A 27380-nucleotide genomic window follows, 5' to 3' on the forward strand; every position below is an offset into this window, starting at 1 on the left:
AGCTCTGTTAAGCTCAGCGGTGTACAACAGCCTGCAAGGCGTCATTTTCAGGACTGGAGGCCAAATCGATGTTGTTATTTATGGAGAAACTTTTCTCCATACGGAAGGCTTTCCTTCTAGGAAGGTTTCAACCACAGCAACCAGCTCTGTTCTGCTCTTCCAGCGCTCTTGTACGGAATACAACACAACAGTGGGGAGCCTCTTTCTTTGCTAACACAAGTACTGAGGAGGGTTTTACAAGACCCATCAGGGAAGGTTGCAATCCAGGCGTGTGCTACAGCAAATTGCAGTCACCTTGAAAGCAAGTGATTTCAGTGGGAACTGCTTCAAAACACATGATGCGGTGTGGTCTTTGGCGCTTAGATCTTGTCCTACTTCAAACAGGGAAAAAAATCAGGAAAATTAAAATAAAACAAATTTAGATTAATGTAATCTCAGAGTTATGAATATATATGCTCAAACTTCAGGATTTTTTTTTTTCAGCCTTACGTCAACTCAGCTGTTTTGCATATGTTAGCCTTGGTTAGTTCTGCTCTGTTTTGAGGCATAGACATTAATATACTTTTAATATTTGTTTCATATCTCTGAGATTTACAAGTGATATGTATACTTTAATACTTTTGATAACATGTGATATTTGGCCCCCAGAACTCTGGGATGGTGGCCGTCAACCCATTCTTGCGTTGGTAAGCTAATTTTATGTACATATGCATGAAAATATGCGTAAGTGTGGATCTTATTTTGTGACTATGGCTCCTTGGTGTGATAGGTACAGGACCTATTTAACAGGATCATATTATGCACTGAGGAGGATGATTGTTATGAGGGGACTCTGGCTCTGCCCATGCCCAGCCTCGGAGGACCAAAGTTCCACAGAATGGTGGAGGCTGGCAGGTGCCTCTGGAGAGGGCCTAGTCCAGCTCCCTGCTCAGGGCTGGGCCCGCTACAGCAGGTGCTCAGGGCAGTGTCTAGTTGGGATTTTAACATCTCCAAGGATGAAGACTCCGCGGTCCTTCAGGACAACCTTCTCCAGTGTTCCGCCACCCGCACACTAAAGGCATTTTTTCTTACACTTAAATGGAATTTCCTCCATTTCAGTTTGTCCCTTCGCCTTGAGCCCTGTCAGTTGGCACCACTGAGAAGAGCTTGGCTCCCTCGTCTTCACTCCCCCCGAGGTATTTATGTACATGGATTAAGATCCCCCCTGCTCCGAGCCTTCCCTTCTCCAGGCTGATCAGCCCCAGCTTTCGGCCTTTCCTCACGTCAGATGCTCAAATCCATTAACTACCTCCGTGGCCCTACGGTTCTGCCCTTAGATCCAAACTCATCGCGCCTAATCGAAGCTGTGCCCCTCTCAAGACAAAGCCTTGGGCAGAGATGCTGCCTCCTGCCAGAGGTTGGCAGCGACGGGGCAGTGGCAGGCCCTGCTCAGCTACAGCCGCCCCACCGTCTGCCACAGACCCCTCCGTTTGGTCGCCTGTGACGGGACAGGCTTGAAAGGAAGCCTTTGCCTGCCAGCCCTCAGGGTGTGAGGTGGGGGGGGGGGGGGGATAGACGTGTGTGGGAAAGCAGCCCTATTGCCCGTCCGCTCCCCAGAGGGGAAAGGAGCTCCACAGCACTGACCGCCTCCCTCCAGCCCCTCAGGCCCAGCCGCCTCCAGAGCGCCGCCGGGCTGAGGTGAAGTGACAGGAGAGACTTCGCCGCTCCCTGTCCCGCCCGCAATGGCCTGTACCATTCCCTCCCCGTGGGAGGGGGGGGAGAAGAGGGGCAGCGCCGCTCTAGCTATCTCAGGGCCCCGGCTGCCACCCGCCCCCCCCTCTCCTGCCCGCGGGGTGGCGCCGTCCTGCCGCCAGGCGCGGGGCTTGCGGGGGCGCGCGGCGGCTCTTCCCGCCTCTCTTCTTCCCCCCCCCTCCCCCCGCGGCGGCTCCGCCCCGTCCGCCATGTTGTGGCGGCGGCGGCGGGAGCGGGAGCGGCGGCGGTGGTGGTCGGGGCCTACGGAGCATGCACGGAGCGAAGCAGCATCCCGCGGACGGGCACCCAGGCCAGTGGGTGCTCATTGCACCAGGTAACCCAGCGGGGCTCCGAGGTGGGACAGGCTCTGCCGCAGCGCCGATCTCTCGTTCTCCACCGCGCCCCGCTGACTGGCCCTGGCGGTGCTCGCCCGCATCGCGGCGGGGCTGGGCCGTCGCTCGGGCAGGAGACACGGGTGCCTTTCTCTGAGGGCTGGGGCAGGTCACTGGGCTGCTGTGTGCGGCTAGCCCCAGCCCTGGTGTGGTAAGGACGTTTTGAGACACAGGTTTACACAAGGCCCTACAGAGTACCTCCCTTTCTCCTCTCCAGGGACCCTGTTTCCCTCACTGCATTTTGGTTTGGTGTGTCATTAGGGTTTTCCAAAAGTCAGCTTCCCCCCCGGTTTGCAAACAGCGTTCTGAGCCCTGGGGGGAGGAGCTGTAGAAGAGAGGTCTTGTCAGCGAGGTCCCTGATGGAGCCTCGCCATCGTCTCCCTGCTGCTGGCAGCCCACCTTGCCTCCATCCCCTTAGTCCATTCCTGCATTTTTTGAAAGAAACGGTTTAGTGCCCTAAGCCTCAGCTTTAAAACAAACTCCTTGGAAACCGTAAGTCCTAAGCCAGAGTGAGATCTCCTCGGCTCTTCCTCCTTAACAGGCTAAAGAAGTAGACCTCCCCATGGCAGCTCTGCAGATGCAATATATTTACACAAGGCCTTAAACACTGTGTAGGCTTAGTTTCTCTCACTTAGCACTGAATAAATGGGAAGATGCCTTTCCCCCTTTACATTTATTTCTGCCTAGTATCAGGTTTTAGAATTTTAAATTCATAGATGACAAAAAGTTTTTGTGTTAAAAGAGGATGAGTGAAATAGGATGTGCTCAAACTCCAAGACACTAAGAGGAAGGAGGCGTTTTGTAACTGCTTTTTTTTTTAGTTTGATTTCCTAAGGAAATGCAACTTCCACAATTCTCTGTGGGTCAACTTTGTACTGTGCCTATTTCTTACCCCACCCAAAACTTTTGAGTGTTAATTTCAACCAAACCTGATAAAAAGGAGGAGCTCTTTGGAGTAATTTTATGAGCTTTGTGAAAATGTTGGCAATGATGTGAGAAATGCTATAAATGGCTCCACTGAAGGAAAGGTATAGCAAGAGCTTAGTTCAGCAGAGGGTGAAAACAAGGCAGGAGTTCAGTCTTAAGACATGCATCTGTGACAAACCAGGCTTCTCTAGTTACATGAGAAACAGAACCAATTGTTTTGATCTCACTGATTCCTCTCTTCCTCTGGTTTTAACTTTTCAATCCCACCCTTTGGTATCCGACATGCCTGATGCCTAAGAGAGGAATTTATAACTGAGGAATTCCGTTTTTTAATATTGACTCTCTGCAGACTAGGATTTAAAGCTGAATCTTGTGTATCAGATGACTGGCTATGCCAACAGATGTCCGTACTGTGCAAATATTTACAAATATGCTTAACTTATGCATGAGTAGTCAGTTCTGTGCAGTAAGTTAAATTTTTCAGTAAGTGTTTGCAGGATTGGAGCCAGAGCTTGTAACTTTCATGAAGCCAGACAGTTTGCATTACCAATTATGCCAGCACAGCTCTGTCAAAATTTATATAGTACTCCAGACCTGTAAGAAAGTTTATTAAGTCTTAGTAGAACCTCAAAGCACATAGTGATTTTAAAAAAAATCTGTGACTGATAATTTCGGAACTCCATGGCTGATGAGACTTTCCAATCCTATGAATAGGACTTCTGAAATGAAATAGATTTAATGATTTTAGTTTGATTTTAACTTTTTTCTTTTTTTTTTTTTTTCAGAAAAGAGATTTTTAAAGTTAATGTCTGTCACTTTTCAAAGTTTTGTATTTCTTAACTGTTTTGTTGAATGGATCTCAGAAGTTCTTCATTGGCCATTTAGCAGAATTTGTAGTAGGAAGACCTGATTACTTTTAGGAGTGAAGGTGGATGCAGTTGGATTTATAACAAAACATGCTTTTTCTTTGAGTATCTTAAATTTTATTCATATGGCAATCTGTGTCTTCATAATACCCACATGGCATTATGCTGCATACATGCATAAAAACGACTCATGTAAATAATTGCAGGATCTAGTTCTGGATATGGATTTAATACCATTTGTTAATAAGTCTACCAACACCTAGGTGTAAATAGCCTATTTATCTTCTTGTATCTGTGGCCATTATGCTGTGCATAGTGGGAGGAAGGAGCAAGGTGTGTTTTAATGCTATCCAAGAAGCTCCAAAACTTTTCTTGTAATAAACGCACTTTCTAAGGTCCCGTTTTCAAGTGCTTAAGTTAGTTTTAACTACTCACCTGGGTAGTCTGACTCCTAGAGCAGCCTGTAAGATTAATAATGTATACCATCCTACGCAACCTTATAACATCTCCACTTGGATATATGCCATTCCTCTTGCTTTGATTGTGACATCTTAAAAGTTCCTGTGTGGATGGAGATGGTGACTAGTTTTGCAGAGGGACTAGATATCTTAGTCTAAAAAAGAATGAAGTCTGTCAGAAGTATAGAAGTAAACCAATGAGAACTGAAACTTACTTTCTTAAGTATCAATATTTTTCAATCATTCAGACTGTTAGAGGTTCAACAGTAGCTTCCTAGAACAAGGTAAAGATATGGCTGGAGTTCTGAATGATGATGCATGTGTTGCTCTGATTCTTTAGTTACTATGTCATTCTGAGAATCTGTCTGATTTTGCACAAGTCTCTTGACTGGGGTTTTGCTGCTTATGTGACATGTAGAAACACTTAACTGCGTAAAAAGCGCATGTAAGAGAAGGTGAGATTCTTTCTTATTTGGACTTCAGCACTGACAGCACCAGGTTGATATCTGGAACACAGTGGCTAAAAAGTAGGCAGATTTCATTTTCTAATTGCTGTAGAAAGTGAGCAGAGTATGCTTGTCTGCTTTAGTGTTAAAGGTTATAAAATTATTACTAATTTCCTTGTTTCAGTACACATTTATACACTAGGTTATATTGCATAGACAGTAAATTGCTGCTCTGCTGTTCAAAGCGTGTTTGATGACTGAGGAGATAAATTTCAATCTTGTTTCTGATTTCTTAATTTTTATATTGATTTCAGTGTTCTGGAAACAGCTCAGAAACAAGGAATCTCCTCTGTCAGGTAGAACTGCCCATGTTCTTTGTTGAAGTCATGGTTATGGCTAGAGGAGTAATGCAGTTGGAGTGGTGGTTTCACCAATGATGTGTGTTATCCCAGCCCACTTGAACTGCTCTAGAGGGCCAGACTCTGTCACTTTCTGTTGCAAGTGGTTAACTTTACCATTTTATTTCCAGTACTGTAAAACTTTGATCATTAGTGTCCATCTTGTGCCTACACATCATAGGACAGAGCTACAAACCACACAACTCAGCAGGTATTTGACGTGGATTGTAGAGATGGGTGAAGGTAAGAAGGGGGAGCAGAGTTGCCTGAGCTGAGGGGCAGAGTTGATGTTCAGTCAGCAGGCCAGTCACCCTGTGCTTCATTTCAGTAAGTCTTTGCTTACCCTCATTCTTTCCTATGGCATTCTTTCCTCATTCACTGATCTTAGCAGCAGCCTGATGACAGTCTTTGCTCTCACCAGCCCTTTGCCACACCAAGACACTGAGGCGGTTTGGCATGGGAGAGTCACACAAGGGAAGTCTGAGTAGGAAGGGAAGGGAGAGCCTCAGGCAGTTATACCTGGGCTGGCTGGTAAGCAACTTCTAGGTGAGGTAGCACATTTTACCTTTAGAAATGGTAGCCTGCCCTTGTCCTGGTGAGAGCTCTTGTGGTGGTGTTTCTGCTGATACTTATTTTTTTCCATGGAGGCAGGATGATTTGATATGCTAATACAATCATCTTTTAGTTTTGTTTCTATAAGCATAATTGTCCCTCTGTTAGGGATTGAAACACCAAGGGCAGGACAAAGGGGAAGCCAGAAGTCAAGGGGAGAGGAGTTAGGAAGTGTTGGTCTGGTGGAGAAGGTAGGATGAGGAGAAGGTGGTAACCATATTAATCACTCCTGAAAGGCTGGAAAGTGCTGGTGTACATTGTGCAGCCTTGTCATGGACATTTAGAGGAAGGTTGAGAAATGGATGTGAATAGTCAAGAAAGAAAATGATGAACAAACAGGAAGAGGGTAGATGGAGGGATTGGTCATATGGAGGGAGGTGATGAGGACAGAAAACTTGGGCATGTGGATAGGGGTAGAGCTGTGCACGCTGGGCTCGAAAATAGAGTCAATTCTTTGGGTGGTTTCTCCAGTTGCAGATTAACTATGCTGTGGATATACAGGCACCAGATTTGGCCTAGAGCAGAGTCAGCTCAGCACTAACAGTTTATTAGTTCAAGTGCTGTGCCATGTTAACACATCTCTGCTGTTTCCAGGACCAGCTTTGCAGTGCAGCTGCTTTCAGACAGTGTCTGAACAATATAAGTCCTGATGGACCCAAGCTGGCTCTGTGCAGACCCACTTGGGTGTTTCTGTGCTGTGCTCCACGTTCCAGGGGGTTTTATTAGCTTGGCTGGAAATCCGGATCTGAACTTGCTTTGTGCAGGGTAGTTGATGTTGATGGTTAAGAAGACCTCCGGAATTTGGAGTTCTGGAGGAATCGTGGTACAGAGACACCAAAGTGCTAATAAGTCCTGAAGGACCCACATGGACTTCATTGGTGGGTGGCCGAGTTTCCAGATTGTGCTTTTCTGCATTTCCCATAGTAGTTGGATAATCAGGGATGTTATGTTACCCTTGTATCTAAGCCCCGCTCTACCCTTGAGAACGTAGAGCTTCCTATACAGGCTTCTTGTTGTATTGGTCTAGCTACTGAACAGGTACAAAGGAAAAGAAGTAGCTCCTGAGGATTAAAACCTAGCCATCTCACAGCTAGAAAGTTGCTAATGATGTGCTTTAGTAGAGGAGAGTCTGTCTGTGTTTACTGCATATTCATATACATTTTTGTAAAATCCTGATACCTGAACCGATGAGATTTATTTTTTTTATGTGAATACAGAACATTTCTAATTTGCTTTGTGAGCTGGGCCCATGGAACTACCATTTTTAATGTTTTCTCTGAAAATCATAAGAACTAGAAATTATGTTCTAGAGAGAGAAATAATACTGAGACCCCACCTAATTGTAGGGTTCTAAGGGCAGAGCCCTGGAAAACCCTCAAATACTGCGATAAAGTCACTGTGCGTGACATAGATCTGATCTGGGCTTTAATAATAAGAATAAACATTCTTACATAATGGCTTCAAACTGGTCTTACCAATAGCAACCAAAATCACACTAGCTGCTTAACAGGATGGGTGTGAAGGGCAGTCTCTTTTCAGTACACTTTCTCAGAGATAGGTGTTATGTCAGAACTGGAACTATTTATATCCTTCACTGGTTTTAGCAAAGAGGTTACGAATTGAAGGCAGTTTTCTAAGTCTGGTGTTCCACTCTACACCTAAAGTTAAGACTGCTATATTTAATTTGTTCTGTGTTTGTCTGTATTAGGAGAAAAAGTAGGGCTTAGCTGCAAGCTGAAAATTATTTTCAACCTTTAGTTTTCTGAAGTAGACAAGTTTAGTTGACTACATTTTTTCAGTCTGCTGTTTTCTTAAACAGTAAATTGATTAGCTTTTTTATTGTTTTATGGGAACTGCCATATGAATAGCACTGGAAGGATTGCAAAGGGGGAGGGAAATTTAACAATCCTATTATTTTTAGGAATTACTTATTTAAAAATAAAAGGAGCAGTTTCACATTAGACTTGGCAAGCTGTTTGAACAAATCTCATATATGCCAAAAGTCAGATGGAGGCAGAAATAAATGGACTGTGCCAAACCATAGGGCATCAGCACACATTAAATTAATCCTTCGTTCTTTCAAATGAGACTAAGGAACTTTTGTCTCTGTGCAACAACAGAGGAAGCATTTGACTTGAAAATTTTGGGCCATATTGAGAGAAGATGTCATAGCAAAAGAAGCTGTGGAATACTTAATGCATAAAAGTAGTTTGCTTTAAAATCTGAAGTAGGTAGGTTTTATTTTTATTTTTTTTCCATTCTTACACCTTGCACTTAATGCTTTGATACATGCTTTTATTCAGCTTTTAAAAACCACACTGCTGAGCTGTTAGGGAGCTTGATTCAGAAGTTGAATGTCAAATGAATGTCAAAATTGAGCAGGATACTTGAACATTAATACTTCCAGAATAATTGCGATAAACAACTTGGAAATAGTGTTTACAATAAACAAATATGTAAGTATTTTAACAGCTGACTTAAAACAGTAGAAAGATTATATAAAATATATGCATGTATTTATACACGTTTTTAGTAAGGTGAATGTGAATCTGCTTATTTTAGAAGTTAGCACTCTGTGGGCGTATTTTACTTAACCTCCCCCTAAATAGGCATTTGCATCTCCTGAACAAAGCCTTCTGCCTGCAGGTAATTTGCACCATTTCTTATATGTCATCTCTTAAAAGGCATACTGAGCTCAGCTGTGTATAAAGCAGATATAACTGGCAAGCTAAGGAGCCAGAAGGAAGCATAGCAAATAAAGTAACTGAAAAGAGATGTTTTAATGTGTAACACCATCTCCTACTTCTGCTTTCTGCCATCTGGCTTGGAAGAGACCAGCTTATGCCAACTTAGGCCTCTCTGCGCATGGAAATAGGGCTGATTCAGCCAGTAATACAGCTGCACCAGTGCTGACCCTATAAATATTGCAAAGGGAAGTATGAAGTTTTTATCCTTTCAAGTGATAACCTGTTCTTGAACTTCTCAAGATTGACCTCTCCTTCATTCAGCTCAAACCCCTGCATGATCTGCTAGCATCTAGATTTCAATAATGGATGAATTGGTACTGTCCATTGCTGCCAGTGAGTCCACAAACATGTGTTTTTGGCCTAAGAAGTGAACTGTGCCAGCATAACAGGAAGCCAAAAGATGCTCTCAGGCAGAAGTCTTAATATTTAGCTGTATTACATAGCTCTGTACTGGAGCAAAAGACCACTCAAACCATCAAGTAGCATTTGCATGTGAAGTTTTGCTCAAGATAGAAGACAGTGCCATTTTTAGGTGTCATTGTGTTTTATCATAGGATTTTCAGGTAAAGTGGGAGCCAGAAAGACTTTAAGGGGTGTGAATTGTCACATTAAATGTTATTTCCTTAGGGCACCAAATAATAAATGCTGTGGTTACCAGTCTGATAACCATTCTGTCTTTTACAACAGGCATGGCAAAAGTCCCTTCACTGATACTAGTACTACTACTATGTATGGTCAAGGAGAGGGTAAGGTGGTGAGGTAACATCAAGTTAACATAACTGTGTAACAACTAAGAAGATATTTCCAAAAATCAAGTGTGTGCAAGTGCAAAGCCATACCTTATATCTAAGCACCTGCAAAAGATGCTGTTTGCAGAGGTAAATCGAGCTGTGTGCCATTTAGTACTCCCCTGAGAGTATTGTGAGCCACAGAAACAACAGTGTAGTCTTGTGGCTCATCTCTTGCTTTCCCACCTCTGTAAAGTCACATACGATCTAGTTTTCTAATTAGCTTACAATGGTCAAAGACCCCCAGTGTCACATAAAGAGTAGGTTATATTCTGTGCCATCTCCTGCTATGGGTTCTGTCCTCTTGTTCCAGTGATCGTGTAACTATTTGGTGAGTGAGAATAGCTTACTGATCTGGGTGAAAATTAATACTTCTTTTTTCTGACTGGTTATTTCTCAGCTGGATCAGTGAACTGAGCCGCCATGCTGTGTGGCCACGAGGTTGCTAGCTTGAATGGAAAGAAAGCAGAGATGTGCAACAGGGAGGGAGCAGAGGTGGGGATCTCAGGACCCTGCTTTTCAATAGCCTGTGATCTTTGGTCATTTGAAGCCATTCATGAAACTGTATTCGTAGTCTGTGCGTCATTATGCTAATAGTTAATTACCTTGTAACTTAGAAAATTGTCAAAAGTTTGGGTGATACGAAGTACTGGATTTATTAACTAATTTTCACTGGGCTTTTTTCAGGGCATGCTGCAGGACAGAGGACACAGGCACTGAATTAAAACCATTTACTTCAGGGTTGACTGATTCTAAAAAGAACATAAATAAAATGATTATTAGATCTAACATGTCTGTGTGCCCTTAGGCTACATAGTTTAAAGTCTTCCATAAAATGTCCATTTAATGGGCTCCATCATAATGTCTCCATCTGACACACCTTTCGTGCATGGTTAGAAGTTAAGAAGGGAATGGAAAAGACTTGTGTAGGTGACGTATGGTTTAATATCTGTTTTTAAATGAAATCTTAACTTTATATTTCCAGACTTTTAAATAATCCTGTTTTTTTGCAGGGTGATGGTGGTAGGGAAATTTGTGCTCTCAGAGGGTTTTTTCCTCTTACGCAATTGACAGATATTTACAGCCTTCTTGCTTGCTTGGCTGGCAGCTTTTTGCATGGGAATTCCATATAACTTGATATTAGTCTGTTATATATAGTATTCTATAAGCAATTTTTAAAAAAAAAAAAGGTGAATAGACCTTGCATCATCCGTAACATTTTCATAGATCTTAGTGGGAGTTTTTATGTTCTTTTCCAATTTATTCATGTTGCTGTACCAGCTAACACTCTCTTTTTTAATGGCCAGATTCATTAGTGCCTCATATCTATCCATTGTGGAAGAAGTTATTGCCAGAAGTCCTTTGACAGCTGGTTCATTTTCACTTTGTTCTGTTTATATTTTTTATAGAATTTGCCTGGTTGTGTGTCTGACCTCCACGAAATACGATAGGCTTTTCTCCTTTTCTGTAATGGAAAGCTTTGTTTAAGCTTTTATAGTCTCTTTCCCTCGGCTTCAGGACTCTGAGGTTCCGTCTGCAGACTCCAATACAACTGATGGATATATCACCCACATTTTTAGATGGACTTCGTGTGATTTGGTTAGTAGTGAATGACAGAAGACTATAACTTAAGCAAGGTAGACATACTTATCAGCCCAGTGTTGGCTTTTAATTGTCCTGCATTGTGCTTGCCTCAGAACTCCCTCCTCTGGTATAGCTGTAGTGGTACTGTATCTGGATTCATTCTGTGTTGCTGGAGGTGTCCGTAAGCTTGATGGAGACAGAGGCGTATGCTTGCAGGGGATGATACAGGTGGGTTTAGGCTTTAGGTGGGTTCAGCTGCCTCCTGGAAGTGCCTGTCATCTGTCTTCCCTGGCAATTTAGAGAGTGGCTTGCTAATTGAGATGCCTCCTTGGGACAGGATTAATTGAGCCCGTATGTACCCTTGTATCAGTTTTTTGTATCCTTGGAATGAATGTTGTCCTAGGAGAATAGCATGCTGTACTGGCACATCTGTTAGTAAGTTGACCTGTACTGACTGTGTGTTACCGGCAGCTTACAGCTGCAAGACAGTTGGTAGAGAGTATAATAGTCAGAAAGGTCTTACCTCTCTCACTTGTTGTTCTTGTAGATGAACACATTTCTCAGGGGTGAGCTATGGAAACTGTTGTAGTAAGCATAGTGGCAATCATCTGATGTTTTCCTTTAGGATTTAACAAAAAAGCTCTTCCTGTAATGTCCCTTTTGTCTGCTTATTTTTTGTAAGATTATTTCTTATCTGGATGCGAACCTTAAAATGAAAAAAAAAAAAAAAGACCCAGTTTAACTCTTAGTTTTGCTAGAAAATTGCTATAGTACTGCTTTTTAAGAAGTCTTTATTTATTTAGCTGTAAGAGATCCTTGCTCAAATACAAGGACTGATAAATGTAATGACATTAAAGAAAACCAGTTACCTTTCCTGGCTAAAGGCCAGAACACACACAAGTTAGGTTTGGACACCTAACTTCAAAAATCCCTTGCTCAGCATTTTCCTAGTCATGAAGTGTTTAAATTCAGATAAATAGGGCCTTCTTCGCCCTTAAGGCCACGTTAATATTGCATCCAGTTTTCCAAGCAGGCATTCTCCCAATTGCCTCTTTTTATCTGCCAACTTGACATCTAGTAGAGCCAATCTGTAACAAAAATATACTTCAGGTGCCCCTGGAAATGGAGTGGAGTATTGCCTACATTTTGAGGAAACTGAAGGTAAAAGAAATTCAGAGAAACCACTTTTGCCTTTGCCCACTCCTTCCCTTCTTCTTGTGTGTGTGCACATGCGTGTGCGTGTCCCTTCTGGTAAACCATCCATCTTCTGTGGCAGCTGTGCGGAGGATGTGACGTATACTCTGATCCCATCAGCATGAGATACTGGGACCGAAGGCTGCAACTGAGACTATTGCACGACCACTGCTGTCCTCTGTGCAGTGGTGAACCCCGCAGAGCTTGGGGAGGACCAAAGAACTAAATGGGCAGAGCTGTGCTTCTCTTCACATGGGGAAGAGCTACTGGCTGAGCCAAGGCAGCTGCGGGGCCGGGCTGCATATACAAAGGGGCACAGCAGAGGGTGCTGAGCCTGGGATAGCATGGGGCAGGCCTTAGTGATAGAGAGCAGTTATCTGGGTGAGGAAGGCAGAGGATTGATGAGGAAGAGATGGGACACTGTATCCCTTGGGTTTGTTATACTGCAGGTGTCTCCCAGGCTTAGCGGGGATGGATAAATTCAGTGTTTTACTAGAAGGTTAGGAAAAGAACGTACCTACTAAATAAAGATGTGAACTTCATTAAAAACAGCTACATTAGGAATGATTGTCTACTTAATTGTTCACGTTATACAAGATGCAACTTAGGGCTCAGCTGGACTCATTCCCGGTGTTCATAAATCTGTACATGAAGAAAGCAGAGCAAGTGAGCGCTAAAAGTTCCTTTGGGGTTTTTTTTGTTTTGCTTTTTGTTTTAAATTTTGAAACTCACATTTAGTGTGTATATTTTAACATGTTCATGTGAAACACATCAAAGTAAACACATGCAGTGTGTTTCTTTCACTGTCATTAATCACTGTAGTCTTTTAAAAAGTAACAAAAAATACACTAATGTTAAACTGTGGTCAAGAATTGAAATATACACAGCTCTAGAAATTTGAAGTTTGCCTTTGCCAGGGCAAATGTAGCTTGACAACCGTGTGTGTTTATGTATCAGCATATGAAGCAAGTCTGGTTAGCAAATACGGACTTTTTCCGTTAAAACCCCTCAACTTATATTGAAACTATTAAAAGCACTTTTTCAAGCCACCTGAAGACTCGGCTAAAAATTCAGGGGAAGAAAATGACTGTAAATTCTCCGACCCACTCTGAGAACTATTATCGTCCAACACTTTATCACAAAACACACTTGCTTTTTAAGCCCTGCTTATGTCTTTATCTGGGCAATTTCTGTTTGTGACACGGCTGAATAACCAGGAGTGGATGTGAAAGATGAGGGTTGTTTGGGGTGCTTTTTGCCACTGAGGTGCCTATGAAGAGCCTGTGAGTCCACCTGTCCGTTCTAGATGTGTTGGGGATAGGCTTTCAGCCAGAGTGGAAGACAGCTATTTTTGGTTGTACTTGAGGTTCCTACTTGCCTGTTTTCCATAGAAAAGAACTGTGCTATCTCCCTCTCTGCAAACCTCCTGGATGCAGCTGAAAAGGGAAGGATGATGTGGCACTTCTGTTCTCTCCAGCAGCCTCCCTTGTGAATAGCTGTGCAGCCCGCCTCTGCTGCTCCTCTCTGCTTTCCTCAGCAGCACCATAATGCAAACGTCAGCCTGATCCCTGTCAGTCCATTCTCTGGGGCCTGGATACTGGTTATGTATGTGAAACGCTTTAGTAATTTTCCTTGCTCTGATGAATGCCTATATGAAAGGAATTGGGACAGAACTGGCAGTGTGCAAGCTAAGAAAGATGATGCTGTCATGTTGTTCTTCACTCAGATGTGGGAAGTTGTTTTCATAAATACAAGTTAGACTTTCCCTACAAAGAGAACTTGGATACATTATAATTAACTGGGGATCCTTATGGATCGTTTTTCAGACGTGAATCAGCATCCTTGTGGGAGCTGTTTCCTTTCTAATTTTTTTTTAATTTCAGAGAGAAATCGTACTTTTGTGGCTCTGCTTTTTGTCTTTTTTTACTTAAAGACACAGAAAAGAGAACAGCTGTCAGAGGCTTAAGCCAGAGGTGCTGTATTCTCTCAGCTTCTTTTTTCTGTGGGGGGAATTAAATGCACTTTTTCAAGATTATACATAACAGATAAACAAGTGTGCATATTTTTCACAGAATTAACAACTGTTCAGACAATTCCTGCCCCATATTCCTGCATAATCTGACTTCCTGAAAGCTTTAGAGGACCGCTGTTTCTTCCCACAAATATTTTACCTTTTGCACTTTTAACTTTTTAATGTCCACACTCTGCTTGGCCTAACTTACCAAAGCATTCTCATTGTCTTTGTGACTAATCAGGGCAACATATCAGTTCATTTCACTTAACTGAGATGTCAAACTTAGGAGCTCTCTTGCCTGGGGCTCTCTAGGGGGAAGTGGTTTTCAAAATCTAAATCATCTCCAGGTGCATATCTTTCCTGTGACAGATAGAGAGTGCCAGGATGTCTGGAATCATAATTTAGGTGTCTTGATCAGGTAGGATGAATTTGGGCTGAGGCATATAACTTTTAGGCAGAAAATACGTGAGTTTTCAAAAAGTGTCAATCCAATTAATTCTGAATGTCTTGGAGAAGCATTGCAGAATGTGAAATAATTTACAAGTTCATAACTTTTTCCTCTCCCCCTACAGAGTCTGCTACTGACCCCCCTAAGACACCTGACAGTGAACCTTTGTTTACAAAACTGCGCAATCCAAGCACAGGCAAGTTTTGGAATTGTGACATGAGCCTGTTAATGTTCTGGTTGATTCCCTTCACCACCAAAAGATTCATATTTTGCAAGCTGAAATAATGATGATAGTGTAAGTCTTATGTGCCAAAGATACTGCTGGTGATGCCAGATAGTTAATGCTGTGCAAACATTTAGGATTTCTTTTATAATTTTAATTGGTTGAACTGTTTATTCATCAGGAATATTGGCAGCACAAAAAAGAGTTGTAATTTAAGTTCTGTTTTTAAGTGCATTAGTTTTGGGGAGCTTGCAGTGTTGGGTGTTGAGCCTGGGCTTTTTTTTAATCCAAATTTAGGCTTCATAGCATTCATCTTATGCTATAAAAAAAATAGTCAGAGTTAGAAGAAGTGATTCAGTTATACTTACCAAGGTTTTTGAGCCTTTTCGTTTTTAAATCTAATTTTCTTCTTTCACTGGTCCAAGGGGTGGTGTCTCTTTCTTATTAATAGATAATGAGGCACTTTGAATTCAAAATACATTGGAAAGACCAGCAAATGCAGATGATACAATGACACCACCATCCCACAGTTACTTTCTTCTAGTCAGATTTTTCTTTTTGTCAAGGATTATTATTATATGAGTAATGTAATAATCAGAGTATGACATACTGCAACAGAAACTTGCAGTAAGCCTGTTAGGGTTAACATTTTGTTTCAAAAACACGTTTCATGTTGTGTTTTTTCCTTTTCATTAGCTCCTTTGTTTTCTGTAGATTTAAGTTGTATGTTTTTGTTTTGAAATTCACTGCTCATTTATATATGTTTGTAACTAAAGTCTCCAGGTACATTTTAATGCCACAGCATAGTAACTGCTACTTGTTCTTGAAAGAGGACAATAATTAAAAACAATAGATCTTGAATGTGAAATCACTTACTCATCATGATACCTGTTTTTCGATTGCTCAGATTTACAGTGGGAATATATAGCCACAGATATTTTCCACCTGCTGTATTATATTGGCTTTCTAATTTGCTATGTTTTTGAAAGCACAGATACTAATTTGCTTTTCTCTGTGGAAGAAGAGAACTGTTTACCTTGTAGAATCAGAGATCTTGGGAAAGGTTTCTGGGGAAAACCTGAAGTACAATGATTGCCTGGGTGTGTTCCTTCAGAATTTACAGGAGCTTATTTATAGACCTGCATAAACTTTCAGTTATGTAGCCTATTATAAGTATAGGGTCTGAAAATGGAAGGACTGAGAACACCCTATTAATGTGTTTTCCTTACATTTTGGTCTAAGAGATGAATTGCTGGTGCCAGATATTGTATAAATATGCGCTGAAGGACTCAGCACACTATAGAATTCATGCTAACCACTTTATTAAATAAAAGGGTACATGGTCCTTTTTATAGACAGGTAAAAAGGACAGAACTTATATCCCTTACAAAGACTATAAACTAGGGTTCAGCCTGCAATTCAGAAGTACCACAAGAAGCATTTTTCAAAGTGCTGAACTAAAAGAAGGGAAATAACCATACCACAAGTCTTAAGCAACTAATTGAAGTGGTAAAGTTGTGAGCAAAGCTGCCTAGGTTCTCTCTCCATCCCCTAGAGTTTCTGTCTAATGACACTGTTGGGAACCTGTGGTGACTGTCCTTTCAACATAAGCAAATAAATTAAGGAGCTGGAGTTAGGCAATAGGAATTATACCTTTCCCAGGATTTTGTAGCTCACCACCGCATTTGGCTAGTGCGCTCACTGGTAGGAGTCTTAGGTTGTTCAGTGAGCACTTCTGTGAGTAGTTTGACGTCTGGTGCTAATCAAACTATGGTGTATAGACCCTTGTTGAGAAGCACATGGTAATGATTGAAACCACTACTCCCCCTTGTATCTACTCTTCACTCCTCTCCTCCAGTTAAACATCTGGTCAGCCTTTTGGATAAAGGGGGAAAAAATGCATTATCAGTCATTTTTGGGAAGAGATGTGTCTGCCATTTTAGCTGGCCTCCCTCCGCACCTAGGGGTCTCTGTAGATGGAGAACAGCAGTGATGACGTCGGCTTGCAGGGGCTTACATTGCGACTTCTTTGAGCCAGCCCGTGATCTGCAAGCCAGTGCAGCTTTGCAATTTACCTGTTTTGAGCAGGACTGCCATGTTATAGTTGCTCTTGTCTCTTGAAGATGGATTGATAACCAAGACAGGACCAGTCCAGCCGACAGACTCAGCTGACCAAATTTCAGTGGCCCCTTCTGCAGTTTTGGCAACTTCTTGTTTTAGATACAGAAAATGCCAATCTTCTTTGCAACATACTCATCACCCTTTCATCGTAACGCAGAACTGTTGTGAAATGGCAGAGCTGTGCTGTGGGGTGGCCTAAAATAAAGCTTTCCTTTTCCTTCCAAACTATCAAGATTCTGATGGGCACTTCAAAGCAACTTTTTTTAGCTTTCTTATTCACCTCATTTGTCTACCCGTACTTAGTCATTGGCAATCCATTTTGATGCACAAAAAAAAAAGATTTTAAATTGTCACTTGAAGGTTTGAGACTTTTGTTCCCGTAACTCAGAGTCTGATATCTTGGAGACAAACATGATGGAAGTAGAGGGGATTTTCTTGTTTTCCACCTTCCTCCTTCAGTACAGACAAAAGCTGATTTCTTGAGTGATTCTGATTTGGGTTTGGATCAAAGGCTTTGTGTTGTAAGATGAACTATTCACACATCTTATTTATTGATTCAAATTCAGTTTGGTTTATAGAGCTGGTGAATGAACATCTGTATATAATAGTTTTCTTTGTCTGAGCTTTCTTTGTAGTGAGTTTATGTAGAATGTGTGTATGTTTGTGTGTCTATGTATATAAGGCACATTCTTCAGACGTATTGGGTATTCTTTTGATTTTTGTGAAAGCTTACAAACAGAAACCAGATTTCTTTTCAACAGGGGAAGCAACCCTTTACTTATTCAATAGTGGTGCACAGCAGCTGTTTGAAGTAAAAGCTTTTCATGAGGAATATCGTTCCTGGTTTATAGGTCAGACTGTTCAACAAGGTGAGTAATATAACATATTCTTCCCCCAACTGTAACTAATATTCATACACAGACCTTCCCTCTCTCTTCTAGTAAATTTTCTAGTAAATTTACAGGTGTTTTTCCTAGTTGTTTGAGGCATGCTGCATCACATCCCCACCTTCTGACACGCTCATTTGCCATCTGGATTTAACCAGGGCTGGGGGCTTTGTGGTCTCTCTTTAAAAGGCTGCCTTTGGCAGCCTCAATTAGACAGATGTTCATTTGTCTTTGAGGAAGCGGGGGAGGGGTGGAAGTCATTCAATTGTATTTAAACTGAAGTGCCATAAAATACTTAGCTTGCCTTGTCAATCAGACCAGCAAGTCCTCAGTGTAAGTAAAGTATATGTTACCCTACAGGAGGGAAGAAGGGCTGGAAGGCCTTAGCTAGCTAAGCAGAGCGGTGTGTTAAGAGCTCCAAGCGTTGGAATGTATGGTCTTGCTTTCTTTTAATAACCTCCATAGTCCCCTGTGTGAGTGCTGGGATCTCAGGATAGGCCTGCTGTCTGAAGGTCCCATTTCAGTGTTTGGTCTGAAGTGAGCTCATCTATACCATCCCAGTCATTCTGTGATCCTGGCTCGCCTTTCTGAGAATGAGGAAACTTATGCAAGTGCTTGTGACAGCTTTAACAATCCTTTATCAGTAAGGAGGTCATTGGAGTAGTGTTTCTCTGCCAGCCTGTCCATAGACCAAGCAATAAGTATTAATTCAGGACATGAAGGTATATTTATTTTGTCCTTTTTAACTATAAAAAATGACTATTTATAGTAATAACTAAAAGCAACCCTACCAGACATAGGCCTTTAGTGGTAATATCCCAAAGTGTGTGTTAACTTTTAAACATCCTCTGCAGGTGCATATAGCAATGCAAGCAGTATGTCTGTGAGCTTTTCCTTGCTCTGACTGGGGGTGAGCCAAAAGACTGAGTCTGCTCCCCGCTCCCAATTATGTCCACATTGTATTCTCCCCCTCCCTTTCTAACCTCTATTTTGGCCCTTGGGAAACAGTTGCCTTAAGGAATCGCCTCAGCTTTCTTTAAAAGATACAGGGGTAAAAATTGTTGCTTAATGTTAGGGCTGCTGCATCTCTGAAATGGTCAGGGGAAGAACAACACAAAAAAGCTGTGTGTTTGCAGTTAAGGCAAATTATCTTACCTGTAGAGAAGAGCAGAGGTCTTGCAGAGTTCTTTATACACCTATACTGAGTCTGAACTCTTTAGAACTAATAAAAATAACTCTTCCTGGAGGTACAGTGGAAAGCATTTAAATGGAAGCTTTGAGAAAGTGGCTAGTGGGTTTTTTTCCCCTCAGTTTTGTTATCAAAGCTTTCATGTTTGTAAGAAGTCCTGATGCTTGCTTTGCCTCACGCAATGCATCACGTTAGTAATACAGATGTGAGATTGGGTATCAGCTTAGTCCAAACCATGTTCTTCCCACACCATCTTTTGTTAGTTTTAGGGCCATCGCAATAGGATTTTCTTTTCTTTAATTATCTTAATCATGTGATTTAAAACAAAAAAAAGTATGTTTATTTGCTTTTGGTTTGTTAATTAATGTCAAATTGTCATCAATTATTGGGTTTCATTAGTGAATTTCCTTGATGTTACGTTGTTTCCGATTATCTACAATTATACAAAAAGCCTGACTAAGCCTTTGTCCTGCAATGAGCTCCAGATGGGCAGAGGTGTCTGTTTCAATGGGAGACCAAGTTCTTCCTTTGTGTGTAACTTTGAATACAACATACTGAGTCATATTTTCTGATCTATTTATTTTGTTCTGTTAGGAGACTGCATGCAGATTCTCCCCTTACAGATGAGAGGCAGCTCTAACTTAACTGGCTCTTGAAATTCTTTCTTGCCCTGCTTACCTCTTCTGCCAGCACAGTGTTGCCTTGCCCAGTGTTTGAGGTGGAGTATACTGGATTTATCTGGTATCCTAAAAGAAGTTTGTTAGACCCAAATCTGCCAATAGAGGGCAGCTTCAATTTTGCTGTTTTTAATACAGTCCTGTAAAAGGAAAAAAACCTAAGAGTGCTTGAAGCCAGCAGACCTGCAGTGGAGCTTGTGGTTTACTTTGGCAGGGTTGAGAATTGAGTTCTCACTGTATTTTTAATATAAAATCACAACTATTATTTTCCTGCCCATTTATTAAAATATTGGGATACTTACTGAAAAAAAAAAAATAATTCTCTTCTTCTCGCCCACACTCCTGAAAAACATCCAAAGAAAAAAAAGGTCGATATATTGTGCCTCTTGGTACTAAGCTTACTTTTACATATCTGTCACTTAGATGGGCGCCTGCTGTTTGTTACACCAATGGACCCCTTATTTCTGATACTTTACTACCTCATAAAGGCAAACAAGGAGGTAAGCCTGCTTTATTTTTTCACTGGAATTCTCAGGAGAAAACATTATTTCTGACTTAATTTTCTGCAGAAGTTATGTTAATTTTACAACGAGGTGGTTCCATAATAATGGAAATTTAATTTGCATTTAAAGCAGAGATAACTTCCCTAGAAGTATTTTTGTTGCATCAAGTTTTTTGGTCAGTACAGTATATTCCAGGAGTCAGCTTGCAATCCTCAACAAACTCTAATCACCTCCTTTTTGAGAGAAGCAGAGAATCTCTTTTGTCCTTTTGTGACAGCCTATCTCAGAACTATTGAATTTTAAATGATGAGGTGTCATCAGAGTAAAACAAACTAGTGCCCTTTCTGAGGCATCAGTAGATGAGTCATTTTGGGAAAGAAGGGAAAAAGAAAGAAGAATTTGGATGCTATGGGGGAGGAAAAAAGAACATTTCTGTGGCAGTTTGAACTTGAAAGGTAACACTGCCTTTTTAGAAGCAGTATTTGCAGAGATGCTGTATCATAGAACAGCAACGGGACGATCAAGTATTCAAAAGTTGGGTAATTAATAAATGGCTTAACTGTTTTATCATGTGTGTGGCAAAACCTCACTTAAATTTCTGAAGTATATCAAAAGGCATAGGCAAAGTTATTGATTTATTGTTTATAATCTGCCTGTGGAAAAAAGGCCATAAAATCAAATGTAAATGTTGATCCTTGTTTTTTTGTTTCATGGAGGCAATACTTTCACTTCATGCATCCTAAGAATTTTTGCTCATAAGAGCATTTCCTATAAGGTTGGTTGCTATTTTCGTCTTTAGATTGCAAGTGGAGAATGCAGGAGAACAATTTTTGTGTGGTGAATAAAGTCCCACTACACATTTGTAATGGTAACCTATTGTTCTGTAATTATTTTAAAATTATTTATGGCATAGGGTGTGCAAACATATTCTGTATTTCTGTGGGTGGCCCATAAGAAGAAGTAATTTCAGAAGGAATAGTTCAGCTCATTCTCTAGGTGCTGTGCTCTGTTTGAATTCAGCATCCCTTTGAAAGCTTTATACCAAGCTTAAATTAGGGAAACAGTAAATCTCCTCTGTCTGTGTGGTAGAGTGTTGAGGTAGCCTGAGTAAAGGACAGCTACTGCTGCTGTTCCTGTGCATGGGGAGAGTCCTGTACTGCCATTTACTTTCTTGGTACATTGTTTTCTAGGTTTTCTGGTTTTCTAGGCCAGGCATGATGCCAGGTAAATGCATATTGCTGTTCTGGGTCCTAAATCAGGGCAAATGCGTTCCTGCAGTGCTCTGCCTAAGTTAGAATATTCAGTAAAGGGAAGTCTTGAGGATTGTGTTGCAGATTCCTCATGCAAGGCCAGCTTAAATGTACCACCATCACTTCTGGCTTGAGCTAATGAGTATCAAGGTACCTACTGGGTATCTTAGGATCATCCTTTGCACCATCCTTTGGTTTTGATAGTGTGATGCAGGGTTGCTTAATGTGTTTTCTAAGCAGAGCCATCTCCTATCCAGCAGGCTTTCTTGGCTTAGGCTCTGTGCCCCTGCACAATGTAAATGTAGCTGTCTGGTTTTGGGACACAAGCAGGTTTGTGCAGGTAAGTTATCTATAGGAAACAGTTTACTGCAGCTTTATTTCTGCATCTCATAACCTTTTTTTTGCCATTGTTATTGTGCCTTTTCTTTTTCAGGAGAAAAAAACCTTTAAATCCTTTCTGGGTTTTTGTTATTGTTGTTCTTGGTTTTTTGCTTGTTTTTATTGTGATTTAACAATGAATGGTTACTTTTATTAAGCCTCTGATTGTCTAGCAAGAGGATTAATTAATAATGAAAGCAGGATACCCAGGTGGTTTTTTTTCATGCTGACCGATATAATGACTTCAGCTTTGGCTCCTGAGACCATGCACTCTCTAAGGATGGAGAGCTCAGAGTCTTTGTACTGATGCGCTGAAGGATCTTTCCAAAGGGAAGGCTGCCAGTTGTGCCAAACCGTGCTGAATGATTATGCATTGTTTGGCAACGGCAAAATTTGTTTGATGGTTCTGTCATGTGTGGGGCTATTTAAGTTGTGCCAGAATCACTTTATATACATACTCTGGCCAAACTGGAATTGACTTTGCAGAGGTGAAAGGTTAATACTGTGTTCCAGCAGCTGCCCTGCTCCTTTGAGATTTATCTTTATGGAAGGAAAAGTAAAATTTGAATGGAAGTTATGACACTGAGTTTAATCCAACAGGTTTTGGTCTAAAACACTATTGGCACACACTGACTACTGTGTCTTATGTCATCTTCCAAAAAATCCCTCTGTACTTCACATTAGTTTCTCCCCATGTTGTTTTAAATTTGGTCTTTTAAGTGCAGTAATTGAAGAGTTCAGCATTTTGCAGGTATTTACTGGTTTGAAATAAATATTTATAGCTTGCTTTGTAATCAGTTTCTCAATGTGTCAGGTGTTACCATTCAAAATATGATCTTCTTTAAATCCTTTATTTTAAGGCTATGGCCATTGCATGCATATATATTTCTATATATGTGTAGTGTGTACATGTGTCTTAACATTATAATAATGCTTTTTTTAATCCCTTTGATGTATTTTCAGCAGCAAGGAAAGTTCCAGCCACTCGATCAAGTTGTGCTAGACTCAGAGTACCCTAACTGCCCATTGCTGCTGAAGTGTGCAGATGTTAAACAGTACATACATCATGTAGCAGAAGAAAAAGGTGAAAAAAAGGGACTGGGAGGGGGAAAAAAAAGACTAGATTTATTAGTGTCACTTCATTACAAGATAGATTTAAATATTGTTTTTTGCTTTACCAAATATCCAAGGTGCTGGACAAAGCTGTACTTCTAAAACCAGAAGCTTAGGCTTAGAAGTCGTCATTGCAGTATTGTGAATAGTAATGTGTGGATCTCAGATTATCTGCTGTAACTCTAAAATACTTGCACAGTCTTGTTGCTAGGTGTCATAACAATGAAACTTATCAGAGCTGGCTTCTTGACATTATTGTATGTGTTCCGAACTTTCTTTGCGTTTGATGAAAGTTTTACATCTCTCTAAATTCCTTATTTAGTGTAGGATGGTCTGGTGTGGAGGAAGTTAACCATTGTCCATTTGGCTTTTTTTCTCCCTTTGTTGCAAAGCATTCAAACCATAAGTAGGAAAAAGCTGGAGAAGAGAGAATATGCTGCTGAGAAAGGAAAGCACAAGTTTTCTAGTTTTACATAATTTAGTGTTGTGGGTTTAAGTTCAAAGACTTAATTTTTTTAAAATAGAAAACTTGATTGGGACGTATGAGTGCGTGAGAGAGAAAACCTAAATGGAAAAAATCAGCAAAGTATCAACTCTGTACATAGTTTCTTCAGCCTTCCCCCAGAATTCCCTTTGGTATGGGGGCTTGTATTTTATTTGAAGACAATATATGCTTTCTAGGGAAGAGGAAGGAGCATTACATAATTTTCGCAGCTTGGCAGACCTGCAAAAGATGCAAGACCTCAGTTTTTATATTCAGTCCTTTAAAGAGCATTCTCCTTACACTTGCTGACTTTCCTGATAGTGAATGCAGATTTACCTACATGCAATGGAGATCTACAGGAGGAGGTACAGGAGTCTGAGAATATGGAATCTGCCACCAAGTGCAAATCAACGAAGTTGTCTGACCCTTATGCATGTAGGGCTCCCCCAAGGAGCTGAGATACACAGCTTAAAAGCCAGAAATATTAGGAATTTGCTTTCACAAAGCACTCTGCCCTTGTCATTGATATATGTAAGAGGAAATATTTAGGTGATCTACAGATAATTGGAAATTGGCTAAGGAAAGGTGGTAGAAAAATGAAAACCCTGCTAAGAAGTAAAACACTAGACCTCTTTATTGCTATATAGAATATTGGGGGGGGGGCTGTGATTTTTTTCCTGAAAGAATTATATGCACAAGTTTGAGTATTTCCTGTATGGTATGGTACATATGCAGTAATGTAGGACAGTTGCTTCCTGCAGAAAATCAATTTAAACTTTGGGGCAGGACATGTTTCCATTGAAAATGATCACTTTAACAAGAAAGCAGGAAATCTGGGCAGCAAGACTGTTGTTACATTCTTGCTGGGATTAGGGGAGTTGGAATTATGTGCTGTTGTGATACTCCTGGATTTCTGAAATCATTCAGTATCATTGGAAGCAGGCAACCTTTTTCTTTGGATGAGTTCTGCCTTTTGAGAAGGCTTCTTTAAGACAGGTGCATCTGAACTGAAAAACTGCTTTTGCGTTCCCATGAAGTGATAAATACTTCCAATAAAAACTGTTATTAAGCTTTTACGCAATTGCTGTGCCCTGCCACTTCTCTAACACTGGCTAAGGAGCTAGGGCTGAAAGAAGGGGTACTAAACTGTGCACCCATCTGAGAACGTGAGACATCATGTCAGATCCTCTTGGCTGTCAGACTAACAAGTCTATAGGAATGTAGGACAAGGTCTGGATTATTTTTCTGAAGGGGCACTTCCTCCAAACAATAGTGCTGCCTTTTGGCAGTATTTATGTTCCCTTTTTAACAGCAAAATAAAAATTTAAAAAAAAAAAAAGTATTTGTCATAGACAAGGTCTTGTATCTTGGTCTAACCTCTGTATCCATTCTGAAATTGTGTCTGCAGTTGTTATCCATCAGAGCATCCTCTGATAAACTGTATTCTGTTAGACAGTAGTGAAGATGCTTTACTGCTTGGTTTTTTGCACTGATGTTTTTAATAATGTATTATGTACACCTATAAGTTTGTGTCATTTTGCCAGAAGATGATAGTAACTGTTAAAGAAGTTATGTTGACTTCCTGGTTTTTGTTTTGAAGTGTAAGGTAAAAATTGCTTTTGACATTAAAGCTGTGCACACATGCACATGCCAGCTGTATGAGATGTTCTTGGATGTCCCTAGGCATGTACCTGCTCCTTCTTTTCTTGTTCAGGTTTGGACTGGGTAGACAGTAACAGTGGGGCTTGTTCTTAGGATTTCTTTCTTTTTTTAGAACACCAAGCATATTGTTATGCAACAAACACATTAGTGCTTGCTTGCCTGTCATGCACAGATCACCTTTCTGTTCATGCCGCTTCTATGTGTTTCATATTCTCATGTCTTTTTATTGCCTGTAAAAATCACCAATATTATGACTAAGGTACTCTTTTCCAGCTCTAGACCTGTTGTCCACCTTGTAGTCTTCCTCGTTTAAGGAGTAAGGCTTTAGGGCAAGAAGTATCTGTTGTGTTGAGTCTTCTGTGGCTCTGATCTGTTTGGCAGAACCTAACCACATAATTATTTCACTCTTAATATTAAGGCATTTAACATATGTCTGAAACAAATTCTTACCCTAGAGCACTCACAGTTTACACTTACTGAATTAGCAGAAAGTCCACCTTCCCTGGCCTCAGTGTTCAAGGGCACTGAAAATTCATTTTGCTGGATTAAATTCCCAGTAACCTGCTTTAGTAGTTGGGGAAAGGGTGTGTTACAGCTTGCTAAATCTGGGTGAGGCAGGTTGTTTGTTAATAAATTCAAACATCAGATAGAAAGTACAATAGAGAAGGTTTAAGAAAGGGTTATGAATTCCAGTTCTAGAGTGTTACTCTTTGTTTCATTTTGCAAGGCAAAAACTGCGCTGTGATCTTGTCTGATGTGATTAACATGAAGAGCCAAGAAAACTTACCTGATTAGAATAACTAAGTAATATTGCCAAGCTTGTATTCCCAGAAGGTAGGAAAAAAGGGGCCATATGAGTTTCAGAGTTATGGAAAACACTGAGAAAATTGATGTTAAAATGTGCTTTAGGCAGTTTGCTCAACAATACATCAGGGAAACTTCCAAGTCTACATAGCGATTACCCGATCGCTGAACATATTATTTAATTGTAGAACCACTTATATTCCATCTGTATTTCTCAAACCCAATCTTTCCAGATGTCTCAGACCAGTTTTATAGGCACCAGACACATTAGGGAACAAAAGGCTTTCCAATATATACTCATATTATCAAACATAGTCGCTAACTCTCACCAATATCAAATGTGCATCACATGTTAAATCCACGTTCCAATATTGAATCCTTTTGTCAGCAGTTTGTGACTTTCATAACTCACTCTAATTCTTCAGAGGTCTCAAATATTGTCAGTTTCTAGAGTTTAATAGTCAAAACTGTCAAGCACACAAAATATTTTCAAACAAACTGATCTCTGAAGGGTTCAGTGTAATTATTTTTCACATGTTTTAATGAAAATGGCTTCACAGTTCTATGTTTCCTTTCCCTAACTGAGTCACTTTGAATCATGCTGGTGTGGGTGAGTCTGCCTGGGAATCGGGACTAGAATTACTTTTCAGCATGGGCTGAGGAATGGTGGCCGGAGGATGTCCCTTCCTCAAACATTCTTAGATAAGAGAGGAATCCACAAATCATACTCACTCTACTTGGACCCAAACCATGCTGGCTTTTTGAGAAGCCGGTTCAAGTATCCAGAGCGTCTCCCCCATTTTCTGCTTCTTTTCTTTCAGAGCCATTTAGAAGCTTCTGAGTCCTAAAGGCTGCAGCCAGCAATGTCACAGCTACTTGACCTGTAACTGATCAACTTCATGAAGCAAAGTGTATATTAGTGGTTTTTCCCTTTTTGCTCTGAAGAATTTTTTGCATTTTACTCTTCTACAACTGTTGAGATAGATTTAAACTTTATCTTGTAAACAGCTTTCCTCGACCTTTCCATACCCCCTACCACACATACACAAACAGCACAGAATAGTTAGCTATTTGTATGCAATTTGAAAGAGCCAAGATAAACCCCAAAGAAGGAAATGCTGAAGGAATCATAAATACTGTGTTGTTGTTTGCAAGGGGAGAAGGAAACTCCACAAACCGAGTGTTGGAATATGATACTGGATTAGTAAAAGACATGAAACAGACATAGGTATTTATGGGAATGGTATACAGGAGATTAAAACTTATTGAAATACCTGGTAAAGACAAAGACTGAAACACAGTGGTCTCTAAAATCTCCTGTGAAATCTTTAACTAGGCATTTTATTCCATTTCCAAAATGTAGCTTTCTGTGAATTAATACTGAATTTTTATACTGAAATTTCTATGAGCCTTTGTAATTTCTCTCTCATTTGCCTCAGCATCGTGAACTTGCATATCTCCAGATAACTGATCGCATGTGAATA

At 40.7% G+C, this 27380-nt stretch overlaps 1 protein-coding gene across 6 annotated transcripts in view; it reads left to right on the forward strand.

The window, feature by feature from the left end:
* The first annotated feature begins 1924 nt into the window (after positions 1 to 1924).
* The window catches only part of RNASEH2B (ribonuclease H2 subunit B), a 44582-nt gene continuing 19126 nt past the window's right edge, over positions 1925 to 27380 (forward strand). For 3 of the 6 annotated variants that reach the window (XM_075046274.1, XM_075046271.1, XM_075046273.1), the window contains exons 1-5: positions 1925 to 2065; positions 14730 to 14801; positions 17711 to 17818; positions 20126 to 20202; positions 22797 to 22917. In XM_075046274.1, coding sequence (XP_074902375.1) covers positions 2002 to 2065; positions 14730 to 14801; positions 17711 to 17818; positions 20126 to 20202; positions 22797 to 22917 — 442 coding nt within the window. In that variant the 5' untranslated portion in view covers positions 1925 to 2001. The remainder of the gene's footprint in view (positions 2066 to 14729; positions 14802 to 17710; positions 17819 to 20125; positions 20203 to 22796; positions 22918 to 27380) is intronic. The other 3 variants (XM_075046272.1, XM_075046275.1, XM_075046278.1) reach the window with 3 other exon arrangements.

The sequence above is a fragment of the Buteo buteo genome, chromosome 14, assembly GCF_964188355.1.
Source record: "Buteo buteo chromosome 14, bButBut1.hap1.1, whole genome shotgun sequence".
Classification (NCBI taxonomy): Eukaryota; Metazoa; Chordata; class Aves; order Accipitriformes; family Accipitridae; genus Buteo; species Buteo buteo.